Source organism: Erithacus rubecula (genome assembly GCF_903797595.1).
Source record: "Erithacus rubecula genome assembly, chromosome: 16".
Classification (NCBI taxonomy): Eukaryota; Metazoa; Chordata; class Aves; order Passeriformes; family Muscicapidae; genus Erithacus; species Erithacus rubecula.
The window spans coordinates 10,422,303-10,446,742 of record NC_136668.1 but is presented as its reverse complement, the minus strand read 5'-3'; the positions used below and the strand labels follow the sequence as shown (position 1 = coordinate 10,446,742).

The following is a 24,440-nucleotide window of genomic DNA, read 5'->3' as shown; positions in this document are numbered from 1 at the left end:
CCAGCTCAAGAGAGCATCTTCCTTAGGGGAAAGGAGAGCAATGTGAATCCAAGAGAGCAAGGTGAAACCTTTTGTTAGAAAAGCTGCATCAAAGTTACAAAGTATTGTGGCAAAAGTTGAAGCACTTGGGATGTTCTAAAGGTCTCTAGGCTTTCCTACCCTGTAATGAAGACAGAGTAAATGTGTGAAGTTGTCCTTCACTGTGAAGTAGGAGGAGGTGCCATCTCCAGTGTGCAGATTGGATTCTGTGCAGGTGAGAAGAGCACTGACTCTGGTTTCTGGTTCCTTGAACACTTAAAGCATGAATGCTGTCAATGCCTAACACAGAAGCCAATCCACAGCCTACAAAACTCTGAAGGGGCTGGATCTCAGTCATGGGATTACTTTCCAAAGTCTCCCTTGAGCAGCATCAGCTTGGGACATGACTCAGGTGTGTGCTGTTCTTTGTGGTGAGGCACAGTCTAGCCAAGGACATTTTCAATTAACCTTGTCCTTAGAACCCACCAGTTCTGTTATCTCAGTTTTGTGATGTCTGCATCTGTCAGTCATGAAGAGTTGAAGTAATTTTTTTCTGCCCATCCTCCATGGCCAGAGACTCCACTTATTGTCTGTGAAGAGTTGCTCCAGCTCTGAGAGCAACCTGGGCAAGTTGGTAATGATGATCCTGCTGAGCACATGGCTGGGCTTGGAGTACAATATGAGCTTCCTTCAGTTGCAATTAACATTTGGATGTGAAATACTCAAAACTACACAATGCTCCAGCCACTCCAGCTGGGTAGCAAGCAGCTGCGAGCTCCTTCTGCATTCAGGTCAAAAGGATGGACAAAATAGCATTAGAAACATTTCTTATTCCTGATAAATTAGAGTTGACAAGGCAGCATTAACAGGTAGAGTTCTCAGCCAAAACATAACTGACATAAAAGATAGGTACCTGAGGGTGCTGTGCTCCAGAAAGCTGCAGTAACTCATGTTGTAGCATTGCCTCTCCTTTGAATCTGATGTTGGCAGGAATCTGGAGTATCAGTGCCAGCCCAACCCACCACTCATGCCTGCCTCTTCTCTTGACTGCAGTCTCTGTGTCCAGAGCACAGAACTGTAATTAAGCCAACTGGTTATTCTGAAATAGGCTTGTTGGATGTAAAATGGTAACCTGTTGCTGGCTTAGGAGTATTTCGCTGTAAGGAAAATTCAGCACAAAAAACATTCCTATGTCAAGTTTTCTGGGTGGCTTATGTTTCTCTCTCTGTCTCTTCAGGCTTACTGGAAAAAGATGAATCAGCTTTTGCAAGCCCTTAATCAGAAGCTTGCAACCCTCAGCCATGGGCAAGAAGGGATTGTCAAGATCAGTACTGCTGTCTCTGATAAGCTGGTTGCCTTTAAAACTAAACCTCCATCAATTCAGAGAGAAATCCTGAGTGTCTGCAGTGACCCTTACACCCTGGCTCAGCAGCTGACACATGTGGAGCTGGTAAGTGGGAATGGTTCCCAACTTCTGCAGCCAGAGATGTTATTTTAAGCCATCAGCTGCTAAGTATTCCAGACATAACCAAAAAATGTCAGCACTGCTGCAGCACCTCCCGTGCTGGATCAGCACTGCAGCAGGAGGCAGGGTTTGACAGGTTAAGAGATGCTTGGGAAGCAAATTATATATCAGAGTGTCCCTGTGCAGCCTGGAGCAGGTCACTGTACTTCAGCTTGCCTATTTGTGAAATGAGAATCCTATCCCAGCAAAGTCAAGCCCCAGGAATGTCACTTCTGTAAGGTGCTCAGAGTCCCACAAGCTCTGCAGGTGCTATTGAAATGGATGGCCATTAACCCTTTTATAAATTTGGAAGAAATTTTAGCAATTCAAAGCCATTTCTCCAGATACACAAAGCATGTGAGTTGTCTGATGTGGCTTTCATTCTTCCCTTTGGGATTTTGTGTCTGGACATATAAGGCTGTGCAGATACCACCCCCACAAATTCCTGCTGTTCCCCCTGTGCTGGGCTGCAGGCTGTTCTAAACAGGCTCTTGTGTGAAGAATTGCAGTGCTGAAGCCTTGGATGTGCACACCCTTCTCCCAGGGTCAGGTCCTCCCCACAGGCCTCCTGGATGTGCACAGAATGTAAATCATTGCTGCCATCTGCAGATCTCTTGTTGCTCTGGTGCCCTGCTGCCTGTCCTCCTGTGGACTCTGCTCATCCTTCAGGAGAAGGATGGAAAAACAAAACGTGAAACACACTTGGATTGGAGTGAGTATTAGGAAATCAGCCTTTGGATTTCTGAAGATAGTTTATACTCTATTTGTCAAGAAGTGCAATAGGTAGTTTTCAGAACATGCAGCTTTTGCTCTCTTTGCTTTATATAGCTTAAGCCAGAGAGTAGAAGTACTTTTGCATGGAGTTTTTTCTTGCTTTTGTTTTTTTCTCTCTTCCACAGTACAACTGTCTTCCAAGGGGAAATTCCCTGTAACTGAGGCAGCACTGCCTTTTTAAAACAGTTGCAGCTACAGATTTTAATTCCACTGTACTGTAATCAATTCTCTATCCCTTCTCTTTCATTGCTATGTCAGATACATAAAGTGCTCTGCAATTAAACTGTCTGATGCTTATTTGTTAGTAAGGATTATTAGATATTTATTTAAAACAGTTATTGATTAGTAAGAGCCCTATACAGTTATCAGTGTTAAGGTGAGAGGCCCAGAGCAAAAGCATAGGACTAGACATAAAATTTTCCCTTGAGCAGAATTACCATTTATTTTATTGTTGCTTGAGCATTCTAAGTTTGGGCTGTAGGAATTCCAAAATACCTCGTCTGAAATACCTTTGTGGCCTACAACCTACTGAAAATATTTGTTTTCCTGATAAACATGTTTAAGGAGAGTGAGAAGCCTAGCAGGAAGGTCAGTGTGTGGTTGGAGCTGCCATGTTTTTTACAGGAGTGCTGGAGATAGCCTCTCTTTTACTAAGAGAGATTTGGACACTTTATTTATTCTTGTTTCACTTAGTACCTGGGACACTCTCCAGTGCAAGCAAAGCCTCTAATGTGTCATGTGCATCCTCAGTGACCCAGGGCAGCAGCTGAGGGTTGGTGGGCAGGGAGCCAGGGCAGAGCCCAGAGTGGGCAGCTGAGCACTGCATTGCTGTGGACAGCAGATGACAGAGTTACTGCCATTGTAACAGCTGGGAAAAAGGCTTTTGGTGATGCTGCACCACAGCAGGTCTGAGGGAACACCAAACAGAGCTGATGTCTGCTGGCTCCCAGATGAAACCCTGTGCATCCAGCACAGGGGAGGGGACACTTACTGTGGCTTTCAGTAATGAGACGTATTTATTCTAATTTTCATCTTTCTGCTGACATAGTTCTAATTGTTATTATGAATTTTAATGTCTGGTTAGTTGGCTGTCTACCAGTTCAGTGACACCACTCAGAGCTGACAGAAAATGACAATGTTTTATCAAGAGAAACAGAAGATATTCTGGGATGCTTTCTTATTTTTTCCTCTCTTCCCACTCTCAACAGGAAAGACTAAGTCACATTGGACCTGAGGAGTTTGTGCAGGCGTTTGTACACAAGGACCCTCTGGATGGCACCAAGGTATGGCTTCTCTACGTACAAAGTGTCTCCTGTCATCACAGTTTGTCCCATTGTGATGAGGTCCCCAAGAGCAGGACCTGAGTCACAAGCTGGCACGGGCCAGGCCAGCTGGTGACCTGTGTTGTCATGGCAAGGTTGGGAACCTGCTGGCAGAGCTGACACTGGCAGGTCACTGCCATTCCTCCCTGGTGATAAACTGGCCCCCACCCTGATGTGCTTCTGGGCTTGTTCCTCCAGCCTCCTTTGACTGGGACAGATGGTTGTGGCTGTACACAGCCAGGGAATGTCTGCTGCTCTGCTGAAGGACTCAAGGCTGGGGATGTGATGTCATGGCCTCAGTGTGTGCCCAGACACCACAGCAATGAGTCAGTGTGTCATGAATCAACTCTTCTCTCCACACACAATAGCTTGTAACCCAAAGCACCACAGGGAACAGAGTGCCTGGTCAGGGCTTCATCCAAAGGCTGTGAAAGCCACTTGGAGTCTTTCTACTGATTCCACTGAGGTTTGAATTTACATTTCAGTGAGTGCCTCAATAAGGAAAGAGGCTTCCTAGCTGGAGAGGGAGAGTCAGAGCTTTCACATGCTGTCTGAAGAGAAAGAGTGCAAAATTCTTCCCCTGAACTACATATGCATTCTCACTGAGATTGTACATCAATGGCTGAATTTCCTCATTGGATGCCAAAGGTATCAAGAAGACCTGTGTTTGTAGAGCTGCACAAAGAGCACCAAAATAGCTTGTAATGGGAAAAGGATGGATGGATTGGATGGATGGATGGATGGATGGATGGATGGATGGATGGATGGATGGATGGATGGATGGAACAAACATTAGGCCCTTTCCTTCTCTTCTTGGACTCACGGAGATTCTGCAGTATGTTTCAGGATGAGGGAAATAGGCAGAGATGGAGTTCCAGGTATTCTGAGCATTTATCATGTTCTTTAGGAAGGAAACCCAAGGCAGCAAATGTGTGTCAGAAACAGAAGATACCAAACCAGCCACAGTGACATTTCAGCCACCTGGGCTTCAAGTCAGCAAGGCTGATCACAGTGGGGGTGTGAGTCTGGAGCTTTGCTTCATGCTCTATGTGGTTGATTTAGAAAAGTTTCTCTGCCAAGATATTGCCTAGGGTGAGAGCATTGCATACAGAATTGCAAAATAGTTTAGGTTGGAAAAGATCTACAAGATCATTGACTGTAACCCTTAACCCAGAACTTCCAAGGCCACTACTAAACCATGGTCCCAGGTGCCACATCCATACATTTTTGGAATGTTTCCAGGGATGGTGATTCCACCACTTTCCTGGGCAGCCTGTTCTAATGCCTGACTACTCTTTCAGTGAAGAAGTTTTTCCTAATATCCAATCTAAACCTCTTCTGGCACAACTTGAGGGCATTTCCTTTTGTCCTGCTGCTTGCTACTTGGGAGAAGAGACTGACTCTCCCCTACCCTACAGCCTCTTTCCATGGAGCTGTGGAAAGCAAGTAGGTTCCCCTTTGTCTCCAAGCTGAGCTCCCTCAGCTGCTGCTCATCAGATCTGTGCTCCAGACCCTTCCCCAGCTCCTCTGCCCTTCTTGAGGCACATCTTTGGACAAAGTAGTACATGGAATCATGTTCCCTGACCCACGAAGAGTATCCCTGTCAAACTCAGGGTCTGAATTCGCTCCAGCTGGAGATCATATTAAACATCTTTCTTGCATGAGGGCTTCAAAAGGCTCCACTTATGAATGTTTATCAAGCATTCTGAGCTGCAGATGGAAGATGCTTGGGAGGTGCTAAATATTGCTGCCATTTATAAAGCTTAACCTTTAAAAAGCAGTCTGCCTCAACTTTACTGTTGCACATTTTTCACAAGTTTTGTGTTATTAGCTGTGGCTCTTACACCCTGGCACAGGACAACAGTTCTGAGATAGAAATACTATTTTCAGAACAAAACCTGGGGTTTGTGTACTTTTTGCTGTAATAGGAAACAAGAAACAGAGCACATGAAAAGCAGCCCCTGTGGTTAGAACTGGGGCTGGTTTGGGTTTCCTTTGGGTTTTTGATATTTACATGCTGCTTGCTAACATTTACTTTTGAGATGTTTTAAAAACACACTTTTATTGTGTTTGTAGCCTATTCATAAAGTGGCTCAGAATTTCAGTCCTGTTAGGCTTTGCTCCTCCATACCATGGTATTGTGATTTCTGTTTCCAAACACGTCTGTATACAGAATCACAGGTGAATATTTTCTTACTTTGAATTACCTTGGCAATCATATCAAGCCACATTTCTGAAGGGGCTTTTAGTCACTGGTTTACCTTACATAATATGGGTGATCCCATTGACATTAATGGATCTTTGCTTATCCATGATGATTTTCCTCTTAGTGGCATGTGTTTATGGTACCTCAGGGAAATGATCATTGTAATAAAACAAAAATCAGTATTCTCTGGTACCCTCTAGTGGATGTTATTAAATGTTCAGATCAGTTCAAATCTCTTGAGCTTTAGAGCTTGATGGACTGTCTAAGAATTTAAAGCTGGGAAAACCACTTGAATTCTTACCATCCCAAGCAACATATTCAGGCTGTGTGAATTGATTTATCACTCTTCTGAAGTAAAATTTTCTGTTGATGACAAAGGAAATGTAAGAGTTCAGCCAAGTATCTGCTCATGTAGCCTGAATCAGTTACGGGAATTTATGCTAAGTTTTATATAAATAAGTGAAAAATATGTTTCTTGTAATGGCTCTTATCAGTGAAGTGCCTCTGGCATGTGACCTGTTCAAGCACAGCCATCTGGGCAGAGCTGGTTGCTAAGAACCTGTTTTCCTGAAAACTCACTAAGGAAAATGTGAGGTTTTTTTCATAAAAAATCAACCAGAACTGTGTTTTCTCTTGTTTATCTCTTGTACACTTCACTAAATTCTGGTCCCTTTGGTCCAGAAAAGGGCTGTGGGTTATTTTATTCACTGAGGTGGAGGAAATGCTGGAATCAAAGTCACAAACTGAGCCTGCTGTGGAAGACTGTGCCTGTCTTATTTTGTCTGCATGTCCTTGTTGATGTCAGAACCCTGCAATGGCTCAGCTGTTTATATCCCAGTGAGCAAGGGTCAGTGCAGACTCTCAGTGAACACTTGCTGCAGGCAAAATGGGGCTGTTTTCTGGACACCAGTGTGAACTGTGCAGTGTGACACACCCAGCTAGACACCCATCTGCCACTCACAGGATTTTTAAAAGGAGCCCTTAAATGCACAGTCTTCCACGAGCATGAGAGAGATGTGGCTAGTAATTACCTTTGTGCAGCATTTATCTTAGTGATCAGGTCACTGACCGGAACACAGTTATTAATATGTTTCTGTGCTTTTTTTCCCCCCAGACTTGTTTCAGTGAACAGAAGAAGACAAGTAACCTTGAGGCCTATGTGAAATGGTTCAATAGACTCTGCTATCTCGTAGCAACAGAAATTTGCATGGTAAGTTACAATATATGCCATGTTTCACCACCTACCTGAAGCACCACTCTGAGATTTTATATTAATAAGCAATCCTGGGGATTTATTTCTTATGGCCCAGCTAAGCATCTGATGGTAAGTTTTAGTAATGTTGCACTTGCAGAAGCAACCTGATAAATGACAAACATATTGCAAAACAGAGGCAGCAGCACACAGGGGAATGCACTGTTCTCTTGATGCAGTAGAAGCACAGTGTGGAATAATGAACCCTGCAGGGAAAAAGAGGGGAAAAAAATGCCTTGAGTTATCCTGTGAGATTTCTGCAGCAAAGATTCTAGTGGAGCCATATTTGTTATCTGTCATCCTAAAGATCTGCTCTGTGTGTGAATTCCCACTGCATGGCTCTCTGTCCTGCTGCCCATTAGTGCAGCTGTGGTTGCTGTTTCTTCACTTGGTAGTGGTTTTAGTTTGTTTAACTTGGTCCCATCAAAATTAAATTAATGTATTCCTCCTTGAAAAGGGTATGGAAAGAAGGAATAATAATAGTTTTAAGAGCCTGATTACCTGTGACACATAAGAATTACCACTTGAAGATCATCTTTAGAAAAGATAGAGTAATTCCAGTCCAATTAAAATGTGTATTTTAAATGCATCATTTGGCCTGGCCATGCTGCTAAAGGGACAGAAGAGGGGAAAGGGATTAAAACAAGCTCTTTCTGGGACAAAGATGCTGCTGCTATAGGGGTGTGAAATCCTGCCCTTAGGGAAGTCTCTGCTGATGAGCCCAGAGAGGCCAGCAGGGAGCTGAGGCTCTGCTTCAGGGCTGTTTTTTCCAGCACTGAGACAGTCACTGGAGCTGGGAATTGCTGTGAATTTCTTCTGTGTCACTGCAATGAAAACTTTGATTTCAGAGGCTGCCAGTCACCAGCATCCACTGGATTGCTGGAACAGAATTAGGGCCAGTGACTGAAAACAGATGGCCCAAGCTGTGCATGAAGCCACACTATGCATGGAACAAATGCTTAGGATGACCTCCAGTTCTGCATATGCTCATTACAGATACTCATTTATTTTAATTTACAGCCTGCAAAAAAGAAGCAGCGAGCACAAGTCATCGAATTCTTCATTGACGTTGCCCGAGAGTGCTTCAACATAGGGAATTTTAATTCACTGATGGCAATCATTTGTAAGTACAGCTTCTAACCAGGTCTTCCATCAGCTGTCACAGATTAAAAGGAAACCCCAGCTCTTATCAATGGCTCTGTTTTTTTCTCTCTCACTCATAGCTGGAATGAATATGAGCCCAGTTTCCAGGCTAAAGAAGACTTGGTCAAAAGTGAAAACAGCCAAATTTTTCATTCTCGAGGTAAAAAAAAAAAAAAAAAAAAAAAAATCCTGATCCGCTGATTTAAGTATATTCAGGATATTTTTGTTTGGGAATTTCACATTGTTATCCAGGTGTGAGATGTCTGGAGACACATTTCACAGGCAGAGGGCCTGATTCTAAGCTGAAATATCCCAGGTGCAGTGAGGAGGGTGTAAAGCTGATGACATGTAGATGGAATTCAGAGTACTCAAATAAATAAGAGGAATTAAAAAAACCCCAAAGTACCTATATGCACACCACAGTGCTTCACTGATGCATATTTTGTTTAGCCATGGACATGATGCTGAATGTAAAGCTCCCAATCCAGACCTTGGAGGTTGAGTGAAGACCCAAGGCTGTATTTTGTATTGAGGATTCCAGGATTTGGCACACATAGAATATGCAGTGCTAATCTTCACATTAAAGCTCAGTAAGCTGTCAGTAGGAAAATCAAAGGTATGAACAGCCATGGGCTGTAGACCTCTCACTGTACCCTTGGTGCATGGGGGGTTCTGCAGGCATGTGGATTTTAAAGATGTACATTTTGAAGTTTGCTACAACTGGGTGTAAAATTATCTCTAGAGTGCTCAGTCTACTTTCTAACCACCGTGTGCTGTTTTGTTCATGTAGCACCAGATGGACCCTACTGGCAACTTCTACAACTACCGCACAGCGCTGCGGGGCGCTGCCCACAGGTCCCTCACTGCTCACAGCAACAGGGAGAAGGTGAGTGGGGCACTCCCAGCCACCTCCACACGGGTGGGGGCATTCCTGTGCCTCCAACACGTGGTGCAGATGCTCTCCTCCCTTCCATGTGTCACCAGTAACTGGAAATGTGAAATATATTTTAAAAAGTGATTGAAACAGGCTGGATAGGACCAAAGCGAATCTTTGTGTCAGACTTTGGGAGGGTTAGAGAGGGCAGGACACGCAGCATGGAGGGCTTTGTTACAAGTGTCTACATCTCTGGAAAATTCACGTTGTTTAGGTTGATAAACCTGATGGAACAGGTATTCCAGACTGAAACAAGTTATTTTGGTGATGGAGCTGTGCTTTGTTAGCACAGTGCCCCAGGCTCTGGCACAGAAGCCCCTATTGTGTGATGTGTGAGATGGGATGGAGAGCAAAGGGCACAGCAATGGAGACCAGGTGGATCTCCATTTACATTAGAGAAAGATGATTTACCACAAGCCCTGCAAGGGAGTCTAGTCTGAATCCATTGCAGCAAATTTGGGGTTCTGTCTTTGTGAATTTTCATTTCATTTTGTTGTTACCATCTCAGTGAGCAAGAATTGAAGTGTTTTATCAGTGCTCATGGCAGATGTGGAGCTTTCTGACATGTCACTGATGCTGCAAAAATCAGATTGACAAGATGTTAAGATTCTCCTGTTTTGTGGCCCAACATGTTTCTCATTAATTTTCTTATTCCTCCATTCAATTCTATATTTTTTTGGTGTCTGAAAGAGGGTTTGTGTTTTACACTGCAATTGCCCATAGTTATAAATGGGTAATCTCTGCACTAAGCATGGCAAAGCTAAAGTAGATACTGCATGAACAAGCACAATATGGAATTTAGCATTCATTCACGAGAGGAGCCAGGCCAGATGCTAATCTCACACCCCTGTAAATTTGATGTAAATCTGCTGAAGCTAATGGAATCTCACAGCATTTATAGTGAAATGAGATCAGCATCTGGTGGCAGGCTGACTCAGCTGCAATGGGAGTACACTGAGTTGTTCTGAAAAGCACTTCTGTATGCAAAGGAGAGATGATTTGGATGTTTGTGACTGGAAAAGCAATTCTTTCAACTCTCACACGCTGCAGTGAGGACCTGTCAGTCTGACATGCTTTTGCAGTTTAGTTCTGCAACCATCATAGATATTCAAACCAGTTGCTTTATTGTTTGACTTAATTTCCTGTGAAGCTAGCAATCTCTGTCATATCTCTACCCCCAGCTGGTTAATACTGATGGCAGAGAGGTTATTAGACTGAAAGGAATCTATTTAACACCAGAAAAACACCATATTCTGTTTTCCTTGTGTAGACAACATTAGTTCAGAAAAATGCTCCAGGATATGATTTGGTAGCTTATCATACTGGGTGTTTTACACTGTCATAAACAGCAAATCATGTAATGTTTTCTGTAGGATTAAGGAATTCTTTTTCTAAGCAAGATTATAATTTATTTGTTTTAATGAACTCGAATACATCCAAAAGAACATGATCACTTCTTTTTGATAGATGTTATATTGTTTCTTGGCAAACTCATAGCAAAGCTCACTCTGAAGGAAATTTTTATCTTCAAACTGAATTGTGCTTGCAGAGGGGTGTAGTGGTTAGTAGGTAAGTCTGGTTTTGTCTGTGCAGTCAAATGACCTGTGACAGTTCCAAAATGAAGTCATTCTACTGGGAAACTGCATTGTACTCATGGCATGGCTCTGGTTTTGAAATGTTGGGAGTATATACAGGACAGTGCTGTGTGTTGTTTCTGTCTGATACTGTGGAGCAAGAACATGTTGGATCTCATTAACTTTCTTCTTTCTGCAGAAGTCAATTGTCCTTCAGCATGTGGGTGGGTTGGATGGCATGGAAGGGGGATAGAAATGGAGAGAAATAAGAGTTTCTGGCACTAACCCAGGTTTTATGCTAGCAAAGTGGCTGGAGTGAAGCCAGTATTAGAGTATAATTGTAACCACTTTTGTTGTTTTTCCTACAGAAATTTGGAAAGCAAAACATACAGAGTAATATATTTTAATTGGGGAAATAAATGGTGACAAAAATCCAGCAATTCCATGGAAATGTGTAGAGAATTGGTATCCCTGGGTATGTGTTTAGTGCCTTTTGGATGAGATGAGAATGAGCTGTGCCATGTTCTGAGCTGACTGGGGGCTCTGTAGCTGTGTTAGCCTGGCATCCAGCCCACATTTGTGTACCTTTCATCTCAGCAAGGCTTTTCCTTCATGTTTAGTACCACTAATGGTGCTGACCTTGCTCCCAGGCAATGGAGCAGGACAGAACAAGCTCACATCTGCCTGCAAAAAAATATGTAGAGAGAATCTGGCAGTGATTTCTAGCTGGGGATCAGTGTCTGGCTCCAGCTATCTGTATCTTTCCACCTTTTGAGACCACACTGGTTACAGTCATCATCATTTTTAGTAGAAAATAAACCACATAGATTGAGTTGTATTCTTTACTGCAGGTTGGTTTATCTAGTTTGGGTAATGTGAAAATAAATTCTGAAACACACTTAGCTCAGTTTGACTAGGAATTGTTCCACCTGACCCTAATAGGAGGGCTCAGCATTTTGGGAGGATAAGGCTGTGCTTTGTTTTCATTCCTGAATTTTATCAGCGGGATGTATCAGGATCAGTATCCAGTGGCTCTTGGAGTGTCAGTCCAGGCTTTTTTATGGCTGTTTGCAGTGACATTCCAGAGTTTATTTGTGGCTGTCCCATAAGAAAACTAGCAGAGATGCAGATCTTTAGAAGTTTACTGGATGTGGTAATTTAGCTAGAACAGAAATTGGCTTCGATTTTCACAACTCACACTGGCAGTAGCTTGTGGACTCCTTGCCTCAATGTTTCAACTTCTATGGCTTGTTCACACTCATTGGAGCATCACAACATTGTAGCATCCATATAGACTGGAAAATAACAGCTGCCAATCCTGTTCTGAGTCCATTTCATATCCTGCTACAGCTGATGTACAGCATGAGATAGAATAACATAAAATACTTTACTAAAGGATTACTTTCTTGGCTGTTCTTGCTTGCCATGAGGGCTCTTTAGCTTTGGTGCTGTTTAATAAGCTCCAATTCAGTTAATACACAACCAGACCAGTGGAAACATTTGGACACTGCCATGCACTGTGTTTTATGTTCATGGTGGTTTAGTTTGTACTTTGTGGTTTAAAAGACAGATATTTCTGCCACAGGAAAATTCTCACAGGGGCAGCTGACCTTCAGCTCAACTCCCCCAAGCAGCCTTTTGCTGTCACAGTGCCACTGCTGGAGAGGTGGGCAGACTGAGGTTTGACTGTCAGCTCTCATGGACTCCTTTGTTTTATCTCTCTTTTCCCTTTGAGCTGTGAGACAAAGGACCCTTAGGGAGTCTGCTTCTCTCTGGATCTCTGCTGAGATTGAGGATGCACTTCAGGATGTTACTGCTTTCTGCTGTAGAACATCTGGCATAAAATTTATTTATCCCTGCTTGTAATTCCATCAATTTCAAAAGTCCTACCCAGACTTCTTTCATAGCAAACTATGACCCAACTCTGATGGGTTAGGGAAGGCTTGGATCATTGCTATATGCCACTCTGCCCTGGATGATAGCCAGGGCTAATTTTGAGAACTACAGTGGTCTCTCTGGCTACTGTTAGCAGTTTCCTGTCAACCAACTTAATATTTTCAATCCTGTTGTCTTCAGGTTAATTTGGAGAAGCAGGTTGTACTAATCAAGCACCAGGAAGGAAATTACATACCTCAAGAGGTAGCCATGCATAGAGCTGTTGAAAATGAAACAGCTCCTGATTAACTGTTTGTAGACAAGTCCTTGGTTTTCAAATTTTATGCTGTCTTTCCTTGTCCAGGGACAATATGGATTCTTTGGTTCCCATCTGTTTAAATTGCTCAATTTGTGTGTTCAACATCTCTGCTTATAAGGACACAACAGGAAAAGGAAGAGTTCTGCACAGTTATTTTGCTCTTTGCTGTCTGATGTTGTCATCAGACAGTGATGCTGATAATAAACTGGGCTCTTAGCATTTTCTTAGTCATGTTATTGTGCTCAGTGAACACTGTGTTCAGTTCACTTTCATCAGTATACCTTCTGAAGGTGGCTGAAGGTCTCTCTAGACACTACTGCCCTTTTGCCTGCCTGTTGCTGTACTCTTTTTAAGTGCACTGCACACTCAAAAGTTAATACTTCTGTATTCTCATCTCTCCCAATTGAGTTGTTCTTTCATGCAGAGAAAATACTGAACTGAAAAGATAATGGTTATGTCATTTCTCTCCACAGATTGTGATCCCCTTCTTCAGCCTATTGATCAAAGACATTTATTTTTTGAATGAGGGATGTGCTAATCGCCTTCCAAATGGACACGTCAACTTTGAAGTAAGACCTGAAAAACATTTTTACCTATCCCATTCCAATAGCCAAGGGACTATCTGAGACTATTGGCCTGCAATTTTCAGTGCAGACCATCAAACACTGAATAGTAGGTAATCTTACTATATCTGAGTGGAATGATCTTATGTTTACAGAAATTTCTGGAACTGGCTAAGCAAGTAGGAGAATTTATAACATGGAAGCAAGTGGAGTGTCCATTTGAGCAAGACCCTAACATCATCCACTACTTGCACACTGCTCCCATTTTTACTGAAGATGGTAAGACTTTGTACAATCACTCATCACTGAAAATGTTTCTCTTCATCACTACTAACACCCTGATCCATGCTTTGGTGATTTCTCTCACTGACCAGTCCCAGCTGTTTCCTAGCTTTCCTGCCAAACAGCTTGTTTATCCTCAGTCTACCAATGTGTTTTTGCAAATACAACCTTCTAGCACATGAAGCTGCTGCCTGATGGCTTTTCTCCTCTCTGTAGTTCTCTGTAAGGCACTGTCTAGGAAGCTGCCATTGTGGCCCTATTTTTGTAATGACAAAAAGAGGCCACACAAGCATGTCATGGGCTGCTGTGAATGTCAGCTGTCCCTTACCCACTCATTCTGTGATTGATGGAGCCAGAGCTAATCTCTTTCACAAACCAGTGCTGTCATCTCTTCAGTAAACACAGCCCAGGGTGATGGAGTCCAGCCGAACTCCTCCTCCACAGCAATGACACACGTTATGTACAGAAAAGAATTTTTTAAGAAAACCTTTTCTATTCATTTCAGCTGTAGCTATGAAAACCTTATTCTGAAATTATTCCTCTGATTGTCTTTTTATAATTTTCTGTCCTTGTCAGTCTGGTATCCAGCATGTCAGACTGTCACTTCATATTGGTTTGTGTCAGCTGTGTCTCTCTACATTGTCACGCACAGAATTGTCTATAGAAACATTCCCGTAAGCTATTCTGGTGGTGGGTTTATTTTTTCTTCATTCTCTAGGCAGTTTTCTGTACTAATCCAAGGTAATCAGACCAGGCAGCTTTTATTTCACAGACTACTACAGAAAGCAAAATACTGCTTCTAAAATCCTGCTTAAATCTTAAGAATGACTGCCAAAATAGAATAATTAATGTGATTAAAGTAATATGTATCAAAAGGAGATAAGATGAAGGTATTTCTTCTTGTTTTAGGCTCTAAAGTAAAAGTACAGTTTTCAGGCTATTGGACTAAAAAAGAGTGACCTCAACCCACTAATTGTTTGCAGATTTTCTCCCTCATGTCCTCCCCTATATTCATACTGCTTTTGTGAAATGCCCTTTGCAGAAGCCACAGAAAGACTCACCCATTACCCAGGGGCAGTGCAGAATAGAAAGAACTGCCCTGAATGAAAGGTGTGAGGGTATCTGAGAGAAATTCAGCAGTGGCATGGGAAATGCAGCTGCACTGTGCTTGTCACACGTGGAGGAATGGTGGCCAGCACTGGAATATTGAAACACAATGCATTTGTAGCATAGACTTGAATGCTGAGATGGTTCCAGCATTAAAACATGAAACAGTCAAATGAGGAAATGTGTGTGAGCACAAATTACAGCCTGTGATTCAGTGAAGACAGTGAGATATTAATGCAGCTTTCGCAGAGGAGGCTCTACAATCTAGACTCATTTTGGTGTCATAAAATGCATCCTACAGTGTGAAGATTTCCGGGGGGAAAAAAGGACAGATTTATTTTCTTGCACGTCATTCCTTCTCTGGTTTCTGTAACTCAGTCTTACCTTGAGGGTATTGTGTATCCATTTAAGATACCATGTCCCCATAAGCTTTAAAAAGATTGAGGAACATAAAGTTTTGTTCTGTGATGAGAATATCCTTAGTTTTTAGAAGCTTATGTTTAGGTGCCAGCTCTCACTGTCTCTCTTTTGGAAGTTCATATAACTTTTGAGTAGCAGTGCTCTGATGGAGGGAATGGGCCCAGATCTCTGTATGCAAAACCAGAGATGATTCAATTGCTTAATATTTTAATGAGGTCACACTAACATATTTTAACTCTGGGTTCCTTTACTGTTCCACCAAAATGAACGTAACAGCTTTCCAAGATAGACATGTGAGCTAAATATCAGTGTCCCACTGATTACCAGCTACATGAGGCACCATGGAGTTTTAAAATTTCTCTTTCAGTGTGATACAAAAGGACATACAAGAAGGCAGAGGGATGGGGGTTACTGATGCTGTTGGAAGTAACATGTATTTACTGTTTCCAGGTTTGTATCTGGCTTCCTATGAAAGTGAAAGTCCAGAAAACCAGACAGAAAAAGACAGGTGGAAATCCTTAAGGTAACTTCTCATTTTATCAGCTCATTTCTAAAGTATCTCCAAATGACTGCTCTGATACCAAAGCTTGTGAAGTGCAGCTATTTAAGCTGTCACCTCTGAGGGAGGTCTCTTTCATTTAAAACTAATTTGCAGAGCTGAGGCTCCACTGATAAAAGCTCATTTTAATCTCAAATTATCCTCCCTGTAAAGAATACTCTCAGTTTGCTGTACTCATGCAAAAGCCTGACACAGATGAAGAATGCCCCAGGTCAACTGGATCTCCCAACAGTTTGCAGCTCTTCTAAGAGATGTGTAATGGTTTGATATAAGTGAAAATAGGAAGATAGCGATTAAAACAACCCAAGCCTTTAAATTTGCTTTTTTTAAAAAATTGTCCTTATGTTTTACATTTACAGATCCACTATTTTAGGAAAGACTTGAAGATTGAGAGATTATTACAGTAGGTCAAGGAAAAGAAATCGGCAAACATTTTGCACTACTGATTCCAAAGATGCCTGTTTGGGATTTAGACAATTTCTTTTGAGTTTTTTTGTTGGATTTTTTTTTTTTTTTTGACTGTCTAACATGATGGATGAACTGGATTCATCCACTGAAATCAACAGAACTGTGTGCACAATGATGCTTTTCTAACTATGAGACAGAGAGAGGACAGACAAACAGACTATTTGTGGCTGTGCCCAAACTGCATCAGGATCGCTGTAATTTTGCCTCTGAAGGAAAATGCAAGAAAGCCAGGAGCAGAGAGAATCACGGTACTGCAACAGAGAATGGAAAAGTATAAAAAAGGAAAGCAAAAATACACAAGAGTATTTCAGAAGCAGGTGCTTCAGACAGCAGTTCTTTAAATCTCCGAGGATTGTAAAATTAACTCAAAGACAGACAACAGCAATCTGGTTAATTGCTGAATGAAGAAAAAAAACTTTATCTTGCATTAGCAGTCCCCCAGCCTTGTTGAACAAAGCACTGACTGCTGAGTTTGAGCTTGCAGGGATGAGGACTGACAGCACTCCCACAGGTCAGCAGGGGCTGTGTGCTGAGCCCGGGGTTTGTTTGGACAGAGCCTGGAGTGTGACTCGCTTAGTTAATCCTCCACTGCTCCTGTTGCTTTCCTTACTGTGAATCTGAGGAGGGCACAGAGGGTTGACAGTGCTGCTTAAAGACACCCCCACCACCTCTGAGGTTGAATGAAGAAGCAAATGACTCTGGACTCAGCTTACCTCTATTTAATGTATGTAGTGTATTCCCTAAATCTGCTGATGCCAGTTGCATCTTTTAAGGGGTTTTATCACACTCAAATTAAAAAGGTACTGCATTACCATTTCTATCAGGTTCCAATTAACATAGTATTGTTTCTTTTGTAACATGATACTTAGGAGGATAGGGGGTAATTGCTCTGAACTTGGGAACTACGTGGTATGCTTTAAAAGGACAAAGGGTTCCAGACTGGAATGAACACATAAAGAATTTGTCATTCATGAGCAGATAACCATTTTTGTCTTTTTTACTTTTAGGATGTAAAATTCACCATTTCCTTACAGATAACATGACACAGGGACTATGTCTCGTGTTTAAGGTTGTACAATAATCAAGGTGCTACTGTGAGAGATACATTAAATGATAATGAACTATATTAGATTCAAAACTAAACCCTAACAGTAGACTTATTGTCTGTGTGTTGAAGGAATGTCCCTAACTGCCCCAGAAAATATCTCAAAAAGCTTAAATGAAACCTAAATGTCACATCATACCGAACTTTGCATTTTTGTTATTGACTTGGTGCTACCTTTTCAGATGTTCCTACTACAGAAAGATGTAACCCTTTCATTGAAATCAGTAATAGTTTTATTTCAGCACAGAGTGATTCCAAGTGGCTGTAGTGTTTTGAAAAATTAGGGTAATCACAAAACCTGGCTGTGTTGGCCTGTTCAGCCAGAAAACTGGAACTGTTCCTGCCCTCTGCCAGGCCTCTGAGTGCCTGAGTGAGCTGTTGACCTGGAGACATTGGCAGGCTGGTCTTTGAGGGCAACAACCTGAGAATGCTGTGTGGTGCACTCCAGGTTTGATGTGTCTGCAGAGCAGTTCTCTGTTGGGCTATGGCCTGTGGGAGCCCAGTCTGGCTCACTGAATCCACTTGCTGAGCAGGATGGATTCTTCTGGATTTGCAAACAGGGCTTGAAGCAGAACTTCAGATCTCCTTTTCATGTAGATCTATCAACATATTAATTCAGATGGGGGGACATAAAACTCTAATGTGTTTATTCAAGCTTTGTATGGAAGAATTAAGTGTAAGGATGGTAGAGCATCATTGCAGCCACAGAATGATGACTGTTCTGCTGATACTGTGAATCTGCTGTTTGTTAATTTTTGTACATGAGCTGAGAGCTATACAGAGAAACTATACATATATAGCTGTTCCTTCAGGCAGAACCATTTCCAAAATGAAGCCATTAAAAGCCTGTTAAATTTCAGATGAATCCAGAGCAATAACCATAAACGTAACTACAACAATGCTAATGTTTAAGTGTGTTTGCTAAATGGCCATTTTTGTTACTATCTGCATATTTTTAACAGGAACAGTGTGACTTCACAGTGGAAATATGGGGGTTTGCTTATCTGAAACCCAGTGTAGGTGGATGGGCCCTTTCTTAAAACCTGCTTTTTAAAATGGAAATCCTCACTCCTTTTCTAATGAGCCACTAGAGGTTGGTACAGATGAGATTATAAGACAGTGACAATTAATCAAAATGTGATTTTTCATTATATTTCCTTGTATTTTGGGGCACCTTCCATGAATTTGGACAATTTTGGAAGTACAAGTTCAATTAGATATCCTAAAGCTCATCACTGTTGCAAACTAAACCAATTTTGTAGTCCAAAACTTTCAAACCTCAGTGCTTAAATTGAAGCATAAAGGTCAGATTTAGGTGGGTATTAAGGGCTTAGTGGAACTATCAGAAGCACTAAATTATTCTTTAGCCTTTATATAGCCACACATTTTAAAGGTCTTTTTTCAGAGGTGTTAAACATCCTCATCTCTTGGGGAGTAGCACTTTATAGAGGCATGTGGCACATTAATCTGTAGTATTTTATCTCCAGAGACACTCTCTGCTCTTTGCAAAATGACTTGGAGATGAGAGTGCAAAACAACTTAAAATGAGAAGACAGGGCTTTTGAAAAACGGACTTCTGGAGCCATAGCTTGTCTTCACATAATTTTAAACATTGTAAGCCTTAAATTGCAGCTGTTGGTTGCATTTCTAATCCTTCTTGGCCTAACCAGGGTGAACAGCTCCTACCTGGCAGGAGCAGGATTAGAGCCTTGCTTCACCAACAAGCACCAGTGCAACTGAAAACAAAGAATGAAACTTGGGCAGTAGATTTCTTCTGAAAATATATTAATATTACGTGAAAGTGAGAACACAGACATGTCCAGTAATCCATTTTTCTTGCAATAAAAGCATAAAGGACTGCTGCCATGCTGAAAATAAAGGATCACTTCCCAACAAGCACTAAACCACTGTAAGGCATGCAGTCATTAGACCAACATCTAGACAAGTTGCTTGTAGTGATGTTGTGGCCTAATTCTGCTTCCTTGAGTGGATTCACTCCCTGGCAGCTGCTTGAACTAATGCTACACAGAGAACAGAGCAAAACTAGACCTGTATGTCAGCAGTGTTGGTATCAAACCCCTAAGCTGGTAAAGATGTGAATATGACAGTCTTGCAGAAGCATTAACTTAGTTTCTGGTATACAGCAGTATTTTAAAAGACCCAAATACATGAAATCACTTCTGCACCTCCTCCATTGTAATCAGAATGGTAACAAAAGTCCAATTTTTCCATTTCTTGAGTGTGCCATCCTGCAATACAGGGCTAGGTATAAAGCTCAGTGCAAAGCAAGTAGGGAATTGTGTGCCTACAGCTTGTGTGAAGTCAGTAGATGAACTTGTTCAATGCCTTTCAAAAGACTTAATCATACAATGTTGCCCTCAATTTCACATCAGCGTCAGTCACATTACAGTCACAATGAATTAAAGGTGCATGGATGTAGGGCAGCTGGGCATGACTAAATTTTCAGGGCAGAAACTCCAAATGAGTCAAGCACTCTATGCAGAGAGTACTCTGATTAGACTGTTATTATTCCCTCTCTTAGGCAATGAATACAATCCTGTTGTACATCTCTGGAAGCTCCCCATGTGAATAGAGCAAACTGTGATCTCAGCTTCTGCTGAGGTGTCACTTTAAAAAGTTTGGACAGCTGCTAAAGCACTTAAAACAAAAAATAATTTAAATGTAGAGATATTTTTCTCAGCTCGAGAATATTTTATGATGTGGTCAGTGGTAACAAGATAATCACTCAGTTAAAATTAAACCTGCCCCTTCCTGATATCTTGGTTATTTCATCATGTTTTATTGCAATAGTATATGCACCTTTTCTTAAAGCACATGAGCACTGGATTGCAAATGACTGTAAATCCAGTTTAGAACAGAACTCAGATCACTGGATATGTAATTGGAATCATCAACTGAAAAGACCTGTTAGTAGAAAAGATAGGTGTGCATATCAATGTAAAAATGTTACACAGTTAACTGTCTCTGGCCTAGCAATGACTGTGTTCCATGGAATGAGACTGATTCCAAGCACAGAAATGTACCAGAGGAAAATCCCCAATTAATTTTGATGGGCTTTGGAGCAGTTCTGCAATTATTAACTGTAGTACAATTTTTAGTTATTCACAGGTATTAAACTGTATTGCCAGCTGGTATAGTCTCTGTGCCAGGTAGAACTTTCAGATAAGACGTGAACTTAATAGGGTGAAAGTCTAGACTTAGCAAAAGTTTTCTTTGACATTGTTGAAGTTTCAGCAGCAAATTCAAGGACTAAATCTCATCCAATGAATTAATTCATGCCTGAGAGCAAAATTTGACTTTCTGGGTTTAAGAACCTTTTTTCTCTTTTTATACTGGTAGAAATTAGTCATACTGTCTCAAATTACTCCCTCATTGGAAATTAAACCCCCTTTGATTGTGAATTGATTATTTCCATTGTTGTAGTTGCAGAATGGGTTGGGGAGTGACAAGGAAACAAGGAAAAGCCCCTTTGTTACTGCTCAGAGACTCAACTGTGGGCCAAAGCTGTCTTTTCTTTTGTCCTTTCTAGCATTACCTGCCGAGTGGAATTCCCTCTGTAGGTGGTGCAGGGCACTCCTGAAGTGTGGCTGGGGAACAGCACACATTGTACCCAGCTCAGGATGGCAGCACAGGCACAGGGATGCTCCTGGACAAAGCTGAGCCTGCACTCTGCTTTGGGATGCTGGGACACATCCCTTTGGAGAGAGACAAAGTTCTTGGAAGTTCACCTGAGGCAAAGCCTACTATACTTCCTTATCCACCCAACAGAATGATTAGAAGAAAATTCTTTGAATCAAAAGAGGTTTTCTCTAATGGACTTAAAACAGTTAAGAATTTGTTACTTAGTTGACAGAGATTTTAAGATCTATGAAAAATCAGTATTTTTAAAATTATTATAAATACTTCCATTTTTCACTGCATGGCAGCAGAGGGAACAAAATATCTTCTGTTAATATCAATGGCAGCTGGGCAGGCAAAGGCAGGAGAGAATACTATGAAATACTGGTGCAGAAAATGTTACCAATAATTTTGTTTTAATATTACCTAGAGCATGTCCCTTTCCCTGAAACCACTGCTCCCTGCTCTGTAGAACAGCTGAACCAATTACTTTTTTAGATGGAACAGATATGAAGTTTAATCTGGTTTTTATTAATTTCCTTTGCAATTCTTTCTGCATATTTTCAGATATGCAAAAAAATACTTAGTACACTAAAGCTAATGCTCATCCTGCATTATTACATTATGCAAGTGCAGCTAGGGAGCAAATAGCTTGTATGGCTGGTATTTCATACACTCTGCATGGGAGAAAAAAACCTCAGAAACCCTGAAACTCAGGCTGTAGCCTCAGCTTAGATAATTAGAATAACTCCTGCCTAGCTCTCCTGCCCTGCTCCATGGCCAGAGCTGTAAATTCAGAGTGGCTTGGACTGCTCACTCCTCCCTTGATGCCTTTCCCTCCACAGAAGTGGTATTTTGCTCCATAAACAGCTCTTGTGAAATGCCAAAGGAACATTTTTCTAGCTTTCTGCCATACAAAGGCTCTGTATTCATATTCCAGATCTGTCATAACAGAATAGGAATCTTTCTCTCTTTTCATCCCCATGGCTTTAAAACTGCCAACCCAGATTAATATTGCAGTGTAGCAATGTTCCCAGGCCTCCTAGAATGCAGAAGACTTAGGAGTTCAGAGCTCAGGAATCCTACAAGTTAAATGTTTGTAAAGGAACCTTCCTTCTAAAAGGTACAAAGCCCCATCTGATGGAATTCTGAACAGAAAATTTCATATTCCAGCTATCTTTTAGAGAAACATAACTTCCTCAGTGAACTATTACTGGTCAGTACTAAATCACTGCTTTCATTATGTTGAATTATGCTTTTAAAATTCCAGTGTTTTTGAAATGAACATATGATGGTTTTTTGATGATTGGTCTGTGGGCAAACAGAATAGAGAAAATGGGGGCTGTATTTTAGACTGTTGACATCACCTGTATTTCTTTAGCAGCCCAAGTTGGGTTATCACTTACTGTCTGTCCTTGCCTTGAACCAGAAGGAATTGTTCCAGTACAATAGTCAAAATTATTAAAACTTAGTGAAAGATGCACACACAGAGCTATTAAATTCAAGTGTTTCAAAGTCTGATTATTACCAATGTACAAGTACTTCCCTTAGGGGTCTGTAAAAAAACCATTACTAGTACACAACATAGACGGAAAATAAATTATCCTCTGGATTTCAGAACTCTTAGCAAGCATTCATCGACTTATAAAGGTGAAAGATTGTATTTTAAGTCTTCTTTTCACTTTTAGCAACAGTGACTATCAATTATCTTAAACCTAAATTCCGAGAACATAGTATTCTAAAACTATTAGAATAATACTATTTAGTCACAGACCTAAAAGCACAGAGTAAAAATGGGTAAGCAGAATTGTCTTTATTTTCAGACTGAGAAATTCAAAAGTTGCATTACAGGCCCAGGGTTACCTGGGAAGAACATCCTTTCAAAAAATTACCCCAAAATAATATCAAAATTTTAGTTCTACATTCCTTCTGGTGTTACTCCTTTTTACAACTGTGCTTGGATAAATAGGAACTAAATTACTAGTTTGAGTTTTAAAAAGAATCAAGCTAAGAAATAAATATGGCTTAAAAGAGTGGTATGTATTAATCATGTGAGTGATAGCAATGAGGAGCTGTGCTTTTCCTGTATCTTTTTCATTCAATTAAAAAATTCATGTTGTGATTAGCATTTTCAGGTCAAATTGAAATCCCTCTACCATAGAATCATAAAATTGTAGAATCATTTAGGTTGAAAAGGACCTTTAAGATGATCGAGTCCAACTTTTAACTCATCCATTATACTCAAACCATGTAGCTTTGTTAGAAATTCCCAGAACAAACACCAACACTTTATTAATTCTACAGGCAGGAAACAGTAAAGTTACTTGAAAGTGGCTGTTATGATTTTGTGACTGTACATAGATCTTGCAAAATGTTATTGGTGATATGCATCCTGTAGCCCACATAAACACTGCGAGAATAGCATGGTCATTGTTACGCTTTATAGCTGTTGTAGAAAATGTCTTAACCTGCATTCATGATGATAGTGCCCATCCTACTCCCATGCCTTTTTATACACTTGTGGTAAGATTGTTATGAAATCCTTTTTGTCAGTCATGTTCCAGCTAACTTACCTATGTATAGAATTTATATATTAAACCCCCCCCCCTAATTTATACTGTGTTTTAACAGTTTGCCTGAACTGTCTATGGTTTCTAAATTTTGTAATGTGAGTGTCAAATAAGAATAATATTAAAAAAAAAAAAAAGGCTCGGCTTTTTTTTGGTGTGGATTTTTTTCTTTGGTTTTATACATAGTAAAGATCTCAACTACTGCAAATGTACAGGATATGTTGTGAAGAAACTCACATTGCTTTGAAATTCAAAAATTACAGAGATGTCCCTGATGCTACACAACAGTTCATGAATATGCGTGTAGAAAGAAATCTGTGGTTTCTGCTCTTTCTCATTTCCACTTTACTGCTTCTCTCTTCATCCTTATATATTCAGAACATTGCCCTGCAAGGAAAGGAGACAGATTCACAGTTCCCATAATTAAATATTTTCCCAAATAGAAGTTGTAGAATGGAAACTTCATAATAATAGGAGCAAAAAGCTGAGAGTGAGAATTTTTAATTTGTTTCTATAACAATCTGTGGTACAACTGATGTTAAAATGTGTTCTTTTAATATTTGTATTGCTGATGGCAATACAAACAAACTGAGAGGGGCTACTGAGATGAGGGTCCCATTTCAGTAACAATGTAAGAGACATGGTTGGTTCAAGCAGCTTAAAATTCTGTTAAAGAAGAAAGAGGCTCAGGGGTGAAACTTGTGTAGACAGAAGTGGTGGAGTTCCCTTGATGTAACATTTGGCACCTGCACCAGGACACTTCTGAGAGTGTATAACTGGTGTGTAACTGCTGTTCAGCACAGCTG

At 40.9% G+C, this 24,440-nt stretch overlaps 1 protein-coding gene across 5 annotated transcripts in view; it reads left to right on the top strand.

Annotated features, from left to right (window-relative positions):
- Positions 1-23,764, top strand: part of RASGEF1C (RasGEF domain family member 1C) — a 71,268-nt gene extending 47,504 nt beyond the window's left edge. For 3 of the 5 annotated variants that reach the window (XM_079320201.1, XM_079320202.1, XM_079320203.1), the window contains exons 5-14: positions 1,256-1,468; positions 3,505-3,579; positions 6,939-7,034; positions 8,097-8,199; positions 8,300-8,379; positions 9,010-9,105; positions 13,395-13,490; positions 13,640-13,763; positions 15,744-15,816; positions 16,212-16,808. In XM_079320201.1, coding sequence (XP_079176327.1) covers positions 1,256-1,468; positions 3,505-3,579; positions 6,939-7,034; positions 8,097-8,199; positions 8,300-8,379; positions 9,010-9,105; positions 13,395-13,490; positions 13,640-13,763; positions 15,744-15,816; positions 16,212-16,236 — 981 coding nt within the window. In that variant the 3' untranslated portion in view covers positions 16,237-16,808. Of the gene's footprint in view, positions 1-1,255; positions 1,469-3,504; positions 3,580-6,938; positions 7,035-8,096; positions 8,200-8,299; positions 8,380-9,009; positions 9,106-13,394; positions 13,491-13,639; positions 13,764-15,743; positions 15,817-16,211 lie in introns of all 5 variants that reach the window. The other 2 variants (XR_013776158.1, XM_079320204.1) reach the window with 2 other exon arrangements.
- The last annotated feature ends 676 nt before the right edge of the window (positions 23,765-24,440 follow it).